At 41.0% G+C, this 18,460-nt stretch overlaps 1 protein-coding gene across 2 annotated transcripts in view; it reads right to left on the bottom strand.

The window, feature by feature from the left end:
• si:ch73-29c22.1 (kelch-like protein 20) overlaps positions 1-18,460 on the bottom strand; it is a 38,938-nt gene that overhangs the window by 9,795 nt on the left and 10,683 nt on the right. Inside the window, exon 4 of one of the 2 annotated variants that reach the window (XM_028808880.2) lies at positions 9,091-9,234. The exons of the other annotated variant lie outside the window; for it this stretch is intronic. Coding sequence (XP_028664713.2) covers positions 9,091-9,234 — 144 coding nt within the window. The remainder of the gene's footprint in view (positions 1-9,090; positions 9,235-18,460) is intronic. 2 annotated transcript variants of the gene reach the window in all.

Raw genomic sequence — 18,460 nt, 5'->3', positions numbered from 1 at the left:
ATAAGTCTTGAATGGAGGGCAGATCAACACCAATGATTTTTTCTGCAATCCTGACTGTCCGTTGAAGTCTGTTCCTGTCCTGTTTTGTGGCTGAGACAAACCAGACTGTGATAGATGAACAGAGAACAGACTGGATAACTGCAGAGTAAAATTGGATGAGCAGCTCCTGACGCAGGTTGAACTTCCTGAGCTGGCGCAGGAAGTACAACCTCTGCTGGGCCTTTTTAACAATTGTGTTTATGTTTAGTTCCCACTTTAGGTCCTGGGAAATTGTGGATCCCAGAAACCTAAAGTTTTCCACAGCAGACACAATGCTGTTGAGTAGTGTGAGAGGGGGCAGCACTGGGGGGCTCCTCCTGAAGTCCACTGTCATCTCCACAGTTTTAAGCTTGTTCAGCTCCAGGTTGTTTTGACCGCACCAGAGGGCCAGCTGTTCGACCTCTCGTCTGTATACAGACTCGTCACTGTCCTTGATGAGGCCAATGACTGTCATATCATCTGCGAACTTCAGGATTTTAACAGACGGGTCTCTTGAGGTGCAGTCATTTGTGTAGAGGGAGAAGAGCAGAGGAGAGAGGACACGTCCCTGGGGGGCGCCAGTGCTGACTGTTCGTGTGCTGGATGTGATTTTTTCCCAGTCTCACTTGCTGCTTCCTATATGTCCAGGAAGTTTTTGATCCACTGGGAGATGGGAGCTGGTACAGTGAGCCAAGTGAGTTTGGTGTGGAGGACTTCTGGAATGATAGTGTTGAATGCCGAGCTGAAGTCCACAAACAGGATCCTAGCATATGTCCCTGGAGAGTCGAGATGTTGCAGGATGTAGTGCAGTCCCATGTTGATTGCATCATCTGCTGACCTGTTTGCTCGGTAAGCAATGTAGAAACAAACTATCTCAAAAGCACCAGACACAAGAAAGGAGCCAACCTTGGTCAAGATGTCACTGAAAGTTACAATAACAACAGGCCCAGTAAGAGTCACACTTAGTGAAATAATCCACTCATACATTTTTACACTTGGGGGATCTTATCCTGACAGCAGTCCATCCTGGCTGCACTCATTAAAAGACCCGTACTTACTTATATAGAACAAACGGGGGTGAAGGAGGAAAGAAGAGCAACAAAGGAAAAATACATGAACACGAGGAGGGTGTGCCACCTCTGCACTGACAGTGAGTAGGCTGTGAATAAAATCCAGGTCACTGGAGATGCAAGGCAGCACCCAGTTTTACAGTAGATCTGCACATTCTATCACAATACATATAACACATTATATTGCACTCTTCATGGTGTTCTTCCTAAATTTTAAAGAGCATCTTCGTTAGTGTTCCCTCTGCCTTTGTAGAATACTTCCATAGTGTGCTATTTAATTTTAAAAAGCACATACAATGATTTTGTACAATAAGCATATATAGTGCCTCCCATATTGTTCCCCTTAACTGTAAATATGGCACCTTTTGTAGTGTATGCATTAATTTTGAAGAGCTTTTATAGTGTTATCTTACTTTTCTAAAGTATCTTCTTCTATCTTCTTTTAATTTTATATAGTATCTTTTATACTGCAAGTGTGGCTGAGTCAGAGTAGAACACTGTACCTGGCAAGGCAGAGATTTTTCCGGATTACCATGGAGCACAACGTCCGAGAATATGTCAAATGCTGCAAGCGCTGTGTAGTCAGCAAGACACTGGAGCCAGAGGGAAGAGCCCCGCTCGAAAGTATCAAGACCACGTACCCCCTTGAGCTGGTTTGTCTGGACTTTTGGTCTGCAGAGGACTCCAAAGGAAGGAGTGTGGATGTATTGGTGGTGACGGACCACTTGACCAAGATGGCCTATGCTTTCTGCTGCTCAGACCAGTCAGCAAAACAAGTTGCGTGCCAGCTCTGGGATAGATATTTTTGTGTCTATGGATTCCCCCAGAGGATCCATTCAGACCAAGGGGTGAGTTTTGAGAGCCAGCTGATCCAGGAGCTGTTACAGATTGTAGGTGTGAAAAAGTCAAGAACAACACCTTATCACCCAATGGGGAATGGCCACACTGAGAAGTTCAACAGAAACTTAGGGAACATGATCAGAGCCTTACCGCCCAGGGATAAGATTAAATGGCCGCAAATGCTGCAGACACTGACTTTCGCATATAACTATACAGCTCATGATTCAACTGGGTATGCTCCCTTCTACCTGATGTATGGACGGGTCCCTAGACTACTGGTGGATGTTATGTTACGCAATGTGGAGAGGAACAGTGATATCACTGACTATGATAGCTATGTCAGGAGAATGAGGGATGACCTTAAGGAAGCTCTCATCTTGGCCCAAGTCAACGCTGATTCCAGCCAGCGGCGCCAGGCAGACTTGTACAACATGAGGACAAAAGGTGCAGACATTGAGGAAGGAGATCGAGTTCTCTTGGAAAACAGAGGTGAATGTGGCCACTGGAAGTTGGCTGACAGATGGGACTCTACACTGTACACTGTGGTCTCTAAAGATTCAAAGTGCCATATATACCACATCAGAAACACCATCAATCGACAGGAGAAGATTGTTCATAGGAACTTGATCTTGCAAGCTAGCTTTTTGCCAGTAGTAATTGAACAGGAAGTGGAGCCTTCCTTTGACAGTGGCTCTGAACTAAGTTGGGACCAGTGTGATGTGGATAGAACTGCCTCTGTGACTGGATCAGAGTTTGACCCTACAGAGCATACCGTCAGTTGGGTAGCAGAGACAACCCCTTCACTGGTTCCTCCAGAAAGAGGACGTGCATCATCTGAACCTCCTGAAGTATCCCCTGACAATGCTGTACCTGCGGCTGACAACCCCCAAGCAGACAGTAATGATGTAAGTAGTCATGCTGGACCATGTGCTGAGAGTCACAGTGTTGGGGTTGAAACAAACATGGCCAACAACAGTGAAACAGATAGCATGCATGGCGCAGAAGTGCCAGAACTAAACCACAGTCATCCTGAGGACCAAGTAGCTAGAGGAACAATGTCTGAGATCACTTTGAGACACGAAGTACCAAGTAACATGGTGGGACATATCTGAACAAGAGTGGGAAGGATAGTAAAACCAGTTAGCAGATTGATTCAGAACATTACGCAGAGAAACAAACAAGCTAGTGGTGGTGTTAGTGGGTTAGCCAAAACTTTATTTTTGAAAACAACCGTCAGTTATGCTATTGGAATAGTTCTAAGTTAACTAGCCATGTGTATCCATATTACTAACCAAGAATGCTAAACCGGATGATGGACGCAGGCACATCCGGCAATGGGCCGTAGCTGCAAAAAGACGTACTGCGCAGGCGCAAAAAGAGTCCGCGAGAGTCGGCTGAGGAGCCGAGAAAGGCGGACAAAAGAGGGTGAGAGAGGCGGATGAGGGGCCGCGAGAGGCGGACAAGACCACAGAAAAAAGGAGTGAGCACAGGAAAAATGGAGAAATGAGGCGCAACGAGCACCGAAAAAAGGAAAAGGCACATAAAAAAGTAGTCAAACGCAGGCAAAGCACGAAACACATTGCACACGAAACTAGACCCAAAAAAAAAAAAAAAAAAAAAAAAAGAGGCTCGCGCACAACAGCAAGGCAACCCCCCCCCCCCCTACAGGCACCGGACGGGACACACACCAAGAGGGGGATTCAACAAGCCCATGGAACACAAAAAAAAGAACACAAAACCACCCCACAGACCCTACAAGCAAGGGACGGGACACACACAAAGAGGGGGATTCAACAAGACACAGGAACACAAAAAGAAAGAAGACGCTCGCGCGACAACAATCCTCAACCCTCGCCCCCCCCCCCCCCCCCACACATCCATAAGAAGTGACACCCAAAGCCACATATTCTAAAGTGAACGTCAACACCTTCACACTAGACAGCATAGGTGTCAGCATTGGTGTATCTCCTTACAATAAAGCACTATTAACCGTTCAACTGCAGAAAAGGAAACATATTAACAGTGACTGCGATCGTCCTTATTACTTATCCATATTTCGCATGCTGAGAAAGAAACAAGTCATGAATACACGGTCACGGGTACAAAACGAAAAGGAAAGGATAACAGGAACAAACACACGAACACGAAAGAAACAACAAAATAGACGGCTATGCAGCATAGGTGGATCTCATTACAATAAGGCACTATTAACCGTTCAACCGCAGAAAAGGCTCCATATTAACAGTGAGTGCAATACTCCTTATTACTTATCCATATTTCTAAAAGAAAAAATGTCTCGACTCCAAAAACGCAAAGCTCAACTAAAGCTTCTAACTAACGATGTACCTAAAAGTAAAAACTTTATGAACTGCATTAGATCCTACAATAGTTCATTTGCTTTTAGTAAATATCAGGCCACCAAAAGGCAATGGCCCATACTGCTTTCGCATATGTGCACAAATACTGCATCGCATTGGAACAGTGCACCCTGAAACAAATCAACAACGCAAATATGCACAAATCTACATCCTGGATCCACATGACGCAAACTATCAATCAAAGTGCTGCATCGCAACAGGCACGGATTCAAAACGAAACACCTCCCGTCTCAGACATACGTTAATGGCAGCGAAGGCTACAACGGGCTTCTCACACAGCACAGGCAAATGGATTACAGCTCCAAAACAACACGTCCCAAATACTACACATGCAACAACGCGCCTCTCAAACGGCACAAGCAAAACATACACCAGGAAAATTCATTCGGATTAATGAATGTCATTTGCAATCATTGTCATTCAGTTCACTTCCCTGAAGAAACAACTGGCAATACAAGTTATACATTTACACGTTGTTGTCAAAAGGGTCAAATTAGACTGCCTTCTTTACATTCATATACTGAATATCTACAGAAGCTTATAACTGACGATGTACCTGAAAGTGAAATCTTTATCAACTGCATTAGATCCTACAAATCGGTATCCACTATGAACATTAACGGTGGCACTGCACGTGACATCCGTCTTGAAAAAATTTTGTTTATTGATGAATGTTCAATGGCATGAAGTCACTTACTCAACACCATTCATAAACTTCTACAAACGTTTATGAATAATAATATTTGATTTGGAGGAAAGGTACTTTTATGAGGAGGAGATTTTAGACAGTGATTAGCTATTCTTCCAGATGCCATGCACTCAGCTATTGTTCAGTGCACCTTAAAATACGCAGACAATTGGCATCGCTTTCAAAAGATACAGTTAGTAAAAAAGATACGATGTCCAGAACCAGATCATAACAATTGCTTATTACTACTGAGAGATGGTACACTCACCAATACAGATGGACTTCAGCCACATATTATTACAATTCCTCAAGCCTTTATCTGCGACGACTTAGTTACAGAGACATTTGGAACAGCAATCTCATTAGACCAAATGCCCCTTTTAACACAACGCACTATATTATGTCCAAAAAATATTAATGTGGAAAACATAAATACCCAAGTCATTCCATTACTTCCTGGAGAGACACAACTCTTTCTAAGCTCTGACAAACTTGACTCTGATCACAACAATAGCCATCTTAAATGACCTTACAAGTTCTGAGCTGGAATTTCCTTTTACACTTAAACGGCGTGTACAAAGAAATTTTCAAATAAACCTTTACACTGTGCCACACACTTTATTGTTTGCTTTCTATTTGCATCATCTACACCGTCACACTATTCTATATCTCATTCATACATCACGCTCTTTGTCATTCCCAACACCAGGGGTTGGCGAGCGAAGCGAGCAGGGGGCAGAGCCCCCTAGTAATATGTATAATCCTTTTAAGTAAGTTCAATGTTGGAGTAGCAGTCATTTATTCATTAGAATGAGATTGTGTATAAGGCACCATCTTACGCAAGTGAACATTGGAAGTCTGGCCAGCTTCCTTTTGACACTTTCCCTTTTGGTTGGGAGACGGTTTTGTCGCACATAAGAGTACTGTGATGTACTGTGAGAAAACAATGACATACTATGTTACAGTTATTCAGAACTCTGCCATTACCCTACCCTCAGTGTTTTGAAAAGTTCAGGGGTGAAGGGCTGAATATGTGGCTGAGTCAGTTTGTTTTATTTTTGTGAACAATCTCAAAACTATGGACTTTTTAATTACTGAAATGGTTCTGTTTTGTACATTGTCATTTTTGTTTAATATGAATGCAATCGGTGTATCTTTTGTATAATAGTTCCTGTTTGCCTGTTGTAGCAGGGGAGGGCTTTAATTAATGAAACACCCTTAGGGCACACATGTAGGGTAACAGCAGACTCCCGGCAAAAGCTGGATGACGCTGTTGCAGGTAAGACGCTTCTCAATAATCTCCGTTTCTCGTGTAAGCTGACAAGTTTTGAAATAGTGAATTCTGTCTCAAATTGCATAGAAACATCATGTCATGTGGTTATTGATGTATCTTGAGGTTCTGCTGTCACTTTTGGTTGGCAGAAATGGATTTTAAAAGTGTTTAATTTAATTTCCAGCCTCATTAGCATATTGTTTGGCTTGCTACAGGAGACTGAGAGAGCGCCTGTCGCTGCGTGTGTTGACTGTGCCCCTTACTGCTTGTCTTATAGGTATGTTACAACGTTAATTATACTTTGTCCTTCATTGTTGTTGTTCATATGCATTTGTTAAATTTGTATGGTTTTGAAAAGGTTAATTTGGATAACAATAAGTATTTATTTTTATTTATTTTATTTATTTTCATAGTTGCCCTGCCTGGGGTTTGTTTCCTGCCTTGCACCCTGTGTTGGCTGGGATTGGCTCCAGCAGACCCCCATGATCCTGTAGTTAGGATATAACGGGTTGGATAATGGATGGATGGATGGATGAACGCATAGTTTGTTAGAAGGAGATATTTTGCACTTGTTTGACCAGGATTTGATTTCTGTTGAAATCTATTTGTTTCATTTGGTGTTAATTTCACTATTAATCTTGTATATATATATATATATATATATATATATATATATGGGGCGGCACGGTGGCGCAGTGGGTAGCGCTGCTGCCTCGCAGTTGGGCGATCTGGGGACCTGGGTTCGATTCCCGGGTCCTCCCTGTGTGGAGTTTGCATGTTCTCCCCGTGTCTGCGTGGGTTTCCTCCGGGCGCTCCGGTTTCCTCCCACAGTCCAAAGACATGCAGGTTAGGTGGATTGGCGATTCTAAATTGGCCCTAGTGTGTGCTTGGTGTGTGGGTGTGTTTGTGTGTGTCCTGCGGTGGGTTGGCACCCTGCCCAGGATTGGTTCCCTGCCTTGTGCCCTGTGTTGGCTGGGATTGGCTCCAGCAGACCCCCGTGACCCTGTGTTCGGATTCAGCGGGTTGGAAAATGGATGGATGGATGGATATATATATATATATATATATATACATACATATAAAAAAAAAAGCTGGATGACGCTGTTGCAGAAGACTGAGAGAGCGCCTGTCGCTGCGTGTGTTGACTGTGCCCCTTACTGCTTGTCTTATAGAATAAACGGTAGAATTTGGATATTGGTGTGTCTGTCTTCCTTCAAAGCATCAGCAACCATTTTAAAGCCGCTACACAAGGCTTAGTTTAGGATTCTAAAAGTAACCGGCATATAATTGAGGATGTGGGAGGAAAGCTAGACGTTTGCGGAAGTTAATACACACAGACCAGGAGAAAAAGTGAAGACTCCACACAGACAATATCTGGGTACCTGATCGGCTTTGCCATGCAACCCACCTCCCATAGTGTCCTCTTTAAATGCCAAGCTCGATTATCTCACATCCCGGCCAAGATGAGCATGGGACTCTTACCCGGTCAGGACAAGATGAGAGAGCAGTTAGGGAAGATCCTAATTTTGTATATTTTTATTCCCAATCCGCTAGATTGCAACATCCGAGAACCTTGATAACCATGTGGAACCCTGTGGGGCATGATGGAAGTTGTAGTGCCGACAGGCAGCCCTACTGGGTAACATAGGATCCACCAGGGGGTGCTGCAGAGATTAACGATCCCTACATTTCAGGACTTCCACCTGACCTGGAAGAGCTCCCTTCAGGCTATGTCCTGGCACCGGAAATACTCCTGGGTCGGACATTGAAGAAAGCCATTCAGCCTCCTCTGGTGAATCAGAGCTGGGAGGAATGAAGGCAACACTCACTGGAGAGAGGTGGATGGAAGGAGGAAAAGAAGAAGAATGTCGTGACTACTTGATCTTGTGGGACCTGGGAGAAAGCTTTTGTGAGGTATTTTATAATAAAAGCATCTGTTTTGAACCCGTGACTGTCTGTGTGTCAGTTGTTTCCGGTGTTTGGGGATCATTGGTGGCCCTGTCTCTCACACTTCCTTAATTTTTATAGCACTTTCATAATGTGTTATGCCAATATGGAGGCTCAGCCCAATTATTTTTTGTATCTTTTTAATTCTTTCTTTAATTGGACTTTGATAGATGTGACAGTTTGGGTTTTGCTTTATGTGACATTTACTAAACTGGAATTCCACTCAAGAATATTTACAGAATTGTATTCATTGTTTTATTCTAAACAATGTACAAATTGAGGAGTTCTACTTATTTATTTTTTAATTTTTACATATTAATTTTATTTTAAGAAAACAACATTACATGCAATCAAGCCACACTTATACAACAAATAACTTCAAAATCAAATGAGAACAAATAAACATCAGAAAGTTAAAAAGAAGGAGGCATTCTGTTTAAATAAACTGACTTCTAAGGAGCCCTGCAGAGGCTCATCATCATTCATACCTGAATCTTTTCAATATGAATTGCCAGCAATTTAGAAAAAGTATTATAGAAAATACTGATGAATTCCCTAGGTAGAAAATGCATCCCAGTGGGCTACCTAATCCTACCACTTGTAGACCCCTTTCTTAAGCATCATGCTGCCAGTTCATGCTCAAGGCAGAAAGATGAAAACAAGGACTCAGAGCAACAATGGAGCTTCTGATTGAAAAACTGACCATGGTGATCCTGCACTAAAAGAGATAAGAAGCCATGTTATGCACAGGAATTAATTACTTTACCCAACTGACATATACAATATATAAAATAAAGTGAAAAACAAGAATAAGCATGCTTTAAAGAGGACAGGTCTGCACAGAAAATGTCATCATTCATTTTAACAAATCCTTACCTTTCCACTGTGCTTACAGTGGTGATGCCATCAAAGCCACCAAGGGCATAGAGATACCCCCCTATGACGGCCACTGCAATGCCACTCCTGGCGACACTTAATGAAGCTACGTTACTGCTCCACTCATTAGTTGCTGGATTGTACCTGGCAAACAACACCCAAGAGAGGAACAGAAGATCATTAGCCAACATCATTGATTACCCAGTAATGCACTTTGCCTTTACCTGACTCCACAAGCCTTCCTCTTTCTGAACCTGACTAGTTTTATCTTACACTGAAGGGTCACAGTTTTCAACATTTAGAAGCAGACCAACAGTTTTAATTTATAACTGCTTTTTTTGGTTTTATATATTTTTTCCGTGTGTCTCCAGAAACTTTGGCCATATATTACAGCTGGCTGCAGAGTACAAGCTCTTTCAATCCAGGCACCAGTGAGCCATCGCCTTCTTCAAATATCCTGGTGAAGGGTTAGACATGAGGATTCAGGTAATGGAAACACAATTGAACATAAGTAGGCATACGGCTAGTAAGGCGTAAGCTATATCTATCTTCATCTGTATTTGAATACATGATTATTTCTCATAGAGCTGAAGAGTTATGATATGTTGCATGTATGTCAGACAAGCAGTAGGAATGTTACTGTACTCTGTACATGTGTCAATACTGCAATACCACAACTACTAGGACTAGGACAGTGGGTTCCACAAACATCCAGACCCCATCTCTATCTGCACAATTTGTAGTGTTGTAGATTTAGTTTAAAATTGATAAATTTGCCATTTTCCCCCATCAGTCTACACTCAATGATTCATTATTATTTATTTTTTTTTGTTCTTTATTTTGCCTTATACAATTTCTTGTATTAGGAATTTGTTAGTTTTCGCATACCCCTTGGGGTCAGAGTGCAGGGTCAGCCATTGTACAGCGCCCCTGGAGCAATTACAGGTTAAGGGCCTTGCTCAACGGCCCAGCAGAGTAGGATCTCTTTTGGCAGTGACGGAGATTCGAACAGGCAACCTTTGGGATACCAGCGCAGATCCTTAGCCTCAGAGCCACCACTCCGCCCCCATGTTTTCACAAAGGTTTGCAAATTTCTTAATAATCAGAAACTGAAATCTGTGGTCCATTGTATTTCCTTTTATCATATACCGTATATACTTGCAGATAAGTTCTCCCGAAGATAAGTCGGGACTTGATTTTACTGTATAATTTCCGGTATTTTATAATGTCGGTTGTATAAATCGATTGCGGAAAACTCCCGCTATTGGTCCAAGAGATTATAATAATAAATAATAATACATTTTATTTATATAGCGCCTTTCCCATGCTCAAGGCACTTACAGAATAAATAATGCTAAAGCCCATCTGAGAGAGTAACCACGGAGCACACAGCTTTTTGTTTCTATGTAGTGTGCCTACGTGACTACATGGTAATACCCGAACTATTCCGAAGCGACATTTGCACTGTTTTGTGTTTTTTGTATCTCACACCCTCATACACCTTTATTATAAGAGCATCCCTTATCTATGATGGAGCATTCAATCAGAAGAAAATATGAAGCAGGTTTAAAATTAAACGTTGTTGAAGTAGCAAAAGAAATTGGTAACTACACTGCTGGAACAAAATTCAATGTGTCTGAGAAACTGATGTGAGACTGGAGGAAGCAAGAAGATGTAAAAAAAAAAATTTAAGCGTCGCATTTTTGAACGGCGTATAAGTTGGAGTCTGATTTTATGATCGATTTTTGGGTTTCAAAACCCGACTTATACGCGAGTATATACGGTATTTAATTTTGTATTTGATCCTAAGGACATTAAAAAGAAGAGGACACAGAGTTTTCCAAGCACACTTCATTAGTTACCATCTAAGTGGCAGTCAACTAACAGCCCTGATCAAAATATAGTAAAACCTACAAACATCTAATCATCAATGCTCGAGTGCTTAGGAAAACAGACCTACTGCAATTACAGAGATGGGAATTTTAGATGTTCAAATCAAAGCAAAACAAAAGAAGCAAATATGTAGGACATTTAACTACAAATCAATACTTGTGGGTAGCACGGTGGCACAATCGCAACAAGGAGACTGAAGTTCAAAACCTGGTCATTCTCTGCATGGAGTTTGCGTCTTCTCCCCATGACATCTACTGTATGTGGGTTTGCTCTGAGTGCTCTGGTTTCATTCAACAGATCAACGACACGCAGGTAAGGTGGACTGGTGATGGTAAATTGGGCCCTGCTCTGTATACGTTTGTGTGTTCACCCTGTGATGAGCTGTTTTCCTGTCCGAGGGATCATTCCTGCCTTGAACCTGATGGTTCCTGGGATAGACTCCAGCCTCCAGCCTCCCTGTGATCTCCTGATCTGAATAAGCACGTTTATAAAATGGATGGATGGATGAATACACCTACTGTACATTAAAGGAAACATTCCACCCAAAAATATGTTTTCTATGTGTTAATTACCCCATGTAGTTTACAGTGATGACCGAGAATGTCATCTATTGGTGCAGAATAGTGATAAAAGTTTCTGCTGGAACAAAAGTTTATTGTGGCTGAAACAATACCTAAATATTCATAGAAAAAATTTTGTTACTCATGTTGTATAATCCATATGTTAAGTCATCCACTTGTATGCTTACAATGTCCCAAACACATGTGTTTTTATTAAAATATTGTTAAATAAACAAGGTCTCAAAAACGCTTGTGATTTAAAACTGAACACACTCAGACGACCCCGAGCATAAAACAACCAAAAATACAAATAGTGACAAATCAGACATACGAGTTGATATCAAAGACAACAAAAATAGGCATGTTATTCATCATTAACAAAGCTTGAAGAAAATTGTAAAACAGGAGTCCACAAAAATGAGTCACCACTAGAGGATGATGTCAGAGAAGGAAATCACACAGAAGGCCGAAAACACAGAGTCCAAAGACGACACATTTTGGGAATAATAATAATAATTCATTACATTTATATAGCGCTTTTCTCAGTACTCAAAGCGCTATCCACACAGGGAGGAACCGGGAAGCGAACCCACAATCTTCCACAGTCTCCTTACTGCAAAGCAGCAGCACTACCACTGCGCCAACCTGTATCCCCTTCCTCAGGACCAGGACCTGGTGGTTAAAATGCATTAGATAAATGTACCAGAACAGAAAAAGAAAATTTAATCAGTGATACAAAACAAAAAAAAACGTAAACACCATTATAATAAAGGAAGATGAAGCTTAAATTACCCAATGCCACAGGTCATCTAACTGCACCTTACCCATAAATGGATTCAGAACACAACAGGCTCACAGCCAAACTTCAGTTGTAGATGCTTAAAACTGCACAGATTTGCCATGCATTAAATAACAAAGTCAGTAAAAATGAGGCCAACAACAAGAGGTGGTCTTGAATAACATGCCACTCTCCATAATGGTGTCTATTACACATTTGTTTTCTTATTTGCCTGCTCCAAAGCATTTGTGAGCAGTGAACAAGTTGTTCCAATAACTTATTAAGCTTGTCTCCTTTTATGCGAATTAATGGGAATGCTAATTAATTAGGGGAAATTGACTATTTAATACAATATCAATTTTTGATTTCCGTGTAATTATTTAAAATCCAACAGAAAGTACAGTATTTTGCACAAAAACATTCCATAATGAACAGAACAAGGTGCCTCATTGGAGGTGAAAGAAAAACACTCTTAAAAAAAAAAAAACAGTATCTGACTCTTTGACAAAGACAGTTTTAGAGTAAGCAGCAAAGCACAGAGTAGACCAGACACCACAACAGATCCCGAGAATCTCTTAAGCTGATGTCACAATACTTGACTTCTAGTTGTAGGGGATGTCTGATTTGCCGACTGCAGTATGTCAGTTTACATGACTGGGATTCACTGGGCATGTTAAATTAAATGACTGCATGTTGACCTTCCAACACTGTTTTGCTCGTCCCTTTTTCCCGTTCTTTAGTGGTATATAAAACACAAAACATCAGACACATGAGCCTTTCTTTATTTTGTGAAATTCTGCATTATATGCATTGCACTTCTGGATAAGCATTCATTGGTTGTCAACTCTCATACACACAGAGGCCATCCCTACAACTAAACTGAATAAAACCTCGTGGACTACTGGGAGTAAGTCACTGGACAAATGATCTGACTCTGAACGGCTAAGATTATGTAATGAAGGCTACAACTAAAAATCACTGGAAAATTCACCTTATGTGACATGGCCATCACCAGCTAGTTGTTCAGTCTCAATAAAGTTAAATAAAATATTATGTTGTGTACTACTTTTTACCCATGTCTGATGTTCATTTAGTATAGTTTGTATTGTACTGTGATATATTTTTATGATATACAGTGTTTATAGCTCAACAGTCAACACATTAATGAAGTAATAAAAATGGGAAGAGATCAATTTTAAAATAAAAAAATCAAACAACTGTGCCATTTAATTAAGTCCCACTTTTTGAAGATTGTTATTACTTAAGTCAACACAAATCCAGCTTCCCACAGTTTCAAATATGTTTTCAATTATCAATTCATAGCAGACAGAACTGAAAATATGTACAGTAGAGCAACCCCAAAAAATGGAGATTGTTTATGTAATCTTAAATAAATTAGTTAAGCGGAAATTTCCAACAGAGAAGAAAATTACCAGTAAGTATTTTAAAATCTGTTACTTTTTAGCGAATACATATTTATTAAGAAATAGCTGAGCGCAGATACATATACAGTGACACATATCACAAGTTAAACAGTATTTGTTCTTCTTCTTTCGACTGCTCCCGTTAGGGGTTGCCACAGCGGATCATCTTCTTCCATACCTTTCTGTCCTCTGCATCTTGTTCTGTTACACCCATCACCTGCATGTCTTCTCTCCCCACCTTCTCTTAGGCCTTCCTCTTTTCCTCTTCCCTGGCAGCTCTATCCTTAGCACCTTTCTCCCAATATACCCAGCATCTCTCCTCTGCATATGTCCAAACCAATGCAATCTCGCCTCTCTCACTTTGTCTCCCAACCGTCCAACTTGAGCTGACCCTTTAATGTCCTCATTTCTAATCCTATCCATCCTCGTCACACTCGGTGAAAATCTTAGCATCTTTAACTCTGCTACCTCCAGCTCTGTCTCCTGCTTTCTGGTCAGTGCCACCGTCTCCAACCTATATAACCTAGCTGGTCTCACTACCGTCCTGTAGACCTTCCCTTTCACTCTTGCTGATATCCGTCTGTCACAAATTACTCCTAACACTCTTCTCCACCCATTCCACCCTGCCTGCACTCTCTTTTTCACCTCTCTTCCATAATCCCCATTACTCTGTACTGTTGATCCCAAGTATTTAAACTCATCCACTTTCGCCAACTCTACTCCCTGCATCCTCACCATTCCACTGCACATGTATTCTGTCATCGTGTTCCTATTGACCTTCATTCCTCTCCTCTCTAGAGCATATCTCCACCTCTCCAGGGTCTCCTCAACCTGTTCCCTACTATCGCTACAGACCACAATGTCATCAGCAAACATCATAGTCCATAGAGACTCCTGTCTAATCTCGTCTGTCAACCTGTCCTTCACTATTGCAAATAAGAAAGGGCTCAGAGCCGATCCCTAATGTAATCCCACCTCCACCTTGAATGCATTCGTCACTCCTACCGCTGACCTCACCACTGTAACATTTCCCTCGTACATATCCTGTACCACTCTTACATACTTCTCTGCCACTCCCGACTTCCTCATACAATACCACAGCTCCTCTCGAGGCACCCTGTCATATGCTTTCTTCAGGTCCACAGAGATGCAATGCAACTCCTTCTGGCCTTCTATAAACTTCTCCATCAACATCCTCAGGTCAAACATTGCATCTGTGGTGCTCTTTCTTGGCATGAAACCATACTGCTGCTCACTAATCATCACCTCACATCTTAACCTAGCTTCCACTACTCTTTCCCATAACTTCATGCTGTGGCTCATCAATTTTGTTTCCCTGTAGTTAATACAATCCTGCACATCCCCCTTATTCTTAAATATCGGCACCAGTACTCTTCTCCACTCCTCAGGTATCCTCTCACTTTCCAAGATTCCATTAAACAATCTGGTTAAAAACTCCACTGCCATCTCTCCTAAACACCTCCATGCTTCCACAGGTATGTCATCAGGACCAACGGCCTTTCCATTTTTCATCCTCTTCATAGCTGTCCTTACTTCCTCCTTGCTAATCCGTTGCACTTCCTGATTCACTATCTCCACATCATCCAACCTCTTCTCTCTCTCGTTCTCTTCATTCATTTTTTTATTCTTTTCCCCGATTTTAATTTCTAGTTTAAGTGATGATTCATTTGTACAAATATACTTTTTCTTTAAATGTGAAAAGAAAATTCTATTAATCATTTATAAAATCTAAAGCTATTTAAGAAATGGTCTTCCCATTTTTAAAAAGGTGTAATTCACTTGATTGATCCAGAGGGCCACAGGCTCATTATTTTAAAGCGTTTTTACAAATCAACTTAACAAAGCACCCCAGAGTTCATCTATCCATTGATTTTTTTTTAAACAGTTTATCCATTTCAGGGCGGCACGGTGGCACAGTGGGTAGCGCTGCTGCCTCGCAGTTGGGAGATCTGGGGACCTGGGTTCGCTTCCCGGGTCCACCCTGCGTGGAGTTTGCATGTTCTCCCCGTGTCTGCGTGGGTTTCCTCTGGGCACTCTGGTTTCCTCCCACAGTCCAAAGACATGCAGGTTAGGTGGATTGGTGATTCTAAATTGGCCCTAGTGTGTGCTTGGTGTGTGGGTGTGTTTGTGTGTGTCCTGCGGTGGGTTGGCACCCTGCCCAGGATTGGTTCCCTGCCTTGTGCCCTGTGTTGGCTGGGATTGGCTCCAGCAGACCCCCGTGACCCTGTGTTCGGATTCAGCGGGTTGGAAAATGGATGGATGGATGGATTATCCATTTCAGGGTACAAACGAGCAGCAAAAGGGGCAAAGCAGGAACAAACCGTGGACAGGGAGTGCGTCCATCACACTGCACACTCAGCCTATTTACTAACGCCAAGTCAATCCATCCATCCATTTTCCAACCCGCTGAATCCGAACACAGGGTCACGGGGGTCTGCTGGAGCCAATCCCAGCCAACACAGGGCACAAGGCAGGGAACCAATCCCAGGCAGGGTGCCAACCCACCGCAGGCCAAGTCAATGTAAAGGCATGAATTAAATGAACAGGCATAAAAGAAAAAAAAATGAAAATAATCTAAAAAACTAAAGAAGAGAAAAACAGCCATTCGTATTATAAAAAGCTCAAAGTATAACATTTTCTCTAAATGTGCAATGCAGTCATACATCATGACTGGCCTTTTAAAGTTCATACTTTTGTTATTTAGAGATATAATAACCCAAGTTATATGTGAGGATGTTGTACACAAGCAGCTAGATGATGCCACATCATCTAATTAGCCATCAGGTAGCACTTTATTTTATTATTATTATTGTTGTTGTTGCTGTTGTACTTTATAGCAAATAGAGTCATTAATTAATACAAAACATTAATTTTAATTAGTAGCAAATCAAGAAGTTACATTAGCATTAAAAGCTATGCGAAGTGCTTTTTTCTCCAGTATTCACCTACCGTCCTCTGCCTCCTCTATTTAGAGTGTTTGTGGCTGCTTAAGGACAAGCATTAGGCTCCAGACAGAAACAGCCTATCTACAGTATCAGGGAGCTTATAATAAAATATTATTATAAAACAGCAATAAGCTAGTTTATTTATATCCACTCCTAAACATTCATTCGCTTTAACTCACTTAGTCCAATTTAAAGTCATGGAGAGTTAAAACTAATTTATGCAGAAGGCTATTCACAATTTGATACCAATACAGTTTAGATTCTCTATTATCCTAACATGCACACGTTTCAATCTGACAGAACTACAGAATACCTGGAGAAAAATCATGTATAGACAAAGGAGGGACATGAAAACTTCTCATAAACATGAAATGAGCCATACATCGAGTTTAGGTCTCTGGAGCAGGCAAGCAGCAATACTGATCACTGCACCACTGTACAGTTCTATCCCAATTACATTTTATTAATTATCTATTGATACTATTTTGAAATGTTTATGATGAAATATTCTATAATCTTTCTTATTACAAAGACTATGTAAAGTTTTAAACTGCAGTTTTTGTCTTTACCATGTTTCTCATAAGCAGATTACATCTGTTTAATCTGCCTAAAAAGTGACTTTAATTTTGGTTTAAGTGGCTAAATAACTGCAATTGAACCCCAAAACTGGCAGTTGGATTCTGACTCACTTTGTGTCACTTAAACTTCCTGTGCTCCAATAGTAAAAACAAAAAAATACACTTAAATAGCTGTATAATGTGCCAGTATTTATAAAGTGCTTTAAAATGGTTTTATATTATAGAAAGGCACTATACAAATTAAAGGTTACTTGTGGCTCCATTTGCAACGTCAGTAATAAGTGAGTGTGATAACAGATGCCTGCTGGCGTCTCCTCCACTCTTTTATGACTCTCCAGTTTTCTTAATTCTTATTTAACAGCAGCTGTCTGCCATTCCCGTTAATACTTTTTATGATTATCTTTTATAATAGTACATACTAGCGAAAGCCCCTTGATTCTTTGTAAACTGACCAGGTACTAGACAGCAGTCTTTTTGAATTCTTTTCATTGACCGGTGCCCTGTATCAATACATTTGAATTTCTTTTAACTCCTACCGTGTCTTTACAGTGTTTTCTTCTTCATACTGTATAGATCTTCTACAGAAGGTAAATGATACCACCTCTTGCGTTCCAGATTCCCTTTATTCTTATATTTTTCCCATCCACCATATCCCTCAGCATGATTCCCTCCACAATTACAGTACACTTAATGTCCACCCCTATCTCTTATTTCCACATTTAAATTTCTCCTCCTCATCTTTCACACTGTTTTTAACTCCTACAAATTACAGTCATGCGTGCAAACCTCTGACAATTAAAACACTGAACAGGCCACAAAGCACACACAACCTTAAATTATAATGCCTACAGCCATAAGATTCAGGACACACTGAAGGGATTCAATTGCTCATCCTGCCTAGGAGCACCTGGGAATTAAACTGTTGATGAAGATAGAAGAGTCTGCTCAGTCCAGCCTAGCGTCACTTCCCCTCCTGACATCAACTCATCCATTATCCCCCCATACATAACCCCTTGAAACTCTTTGTACAGTATAATTCCCTTGAATAAAATATTCAGCCTCCACTTTTCTGAATGTTTCTTTTCTCATTTTTAATTTTTAAGTGTTATAGTTATATTAGAGATAATGATTGAATTCCATTAGGTGCTGTTTTCTCTTAAATCTCAGCTTC

The sequence above is a fragment of the Erpetoichthys calabaricus genome, chromosome 9 (assembly GCF_900747795.2).
Source record: "Erpetoichthys calabaricus chromosome 9, fErpCal1.3, whole genome shotgun sequence".
Classification (NCBI taxonomy): domain Eukaryota; kingdom Metazoa; phylum Chordata; class Cladistia; order Polypteriformes; family Polypteridae; genus Erpetoichthys; species Erpetoichthys calabaricus.
The sequence above is the reverse complement of the archived record's forward strand: the minus strand, read 5'-3'. Positions and strand labels throughout refer to the sequence as shown.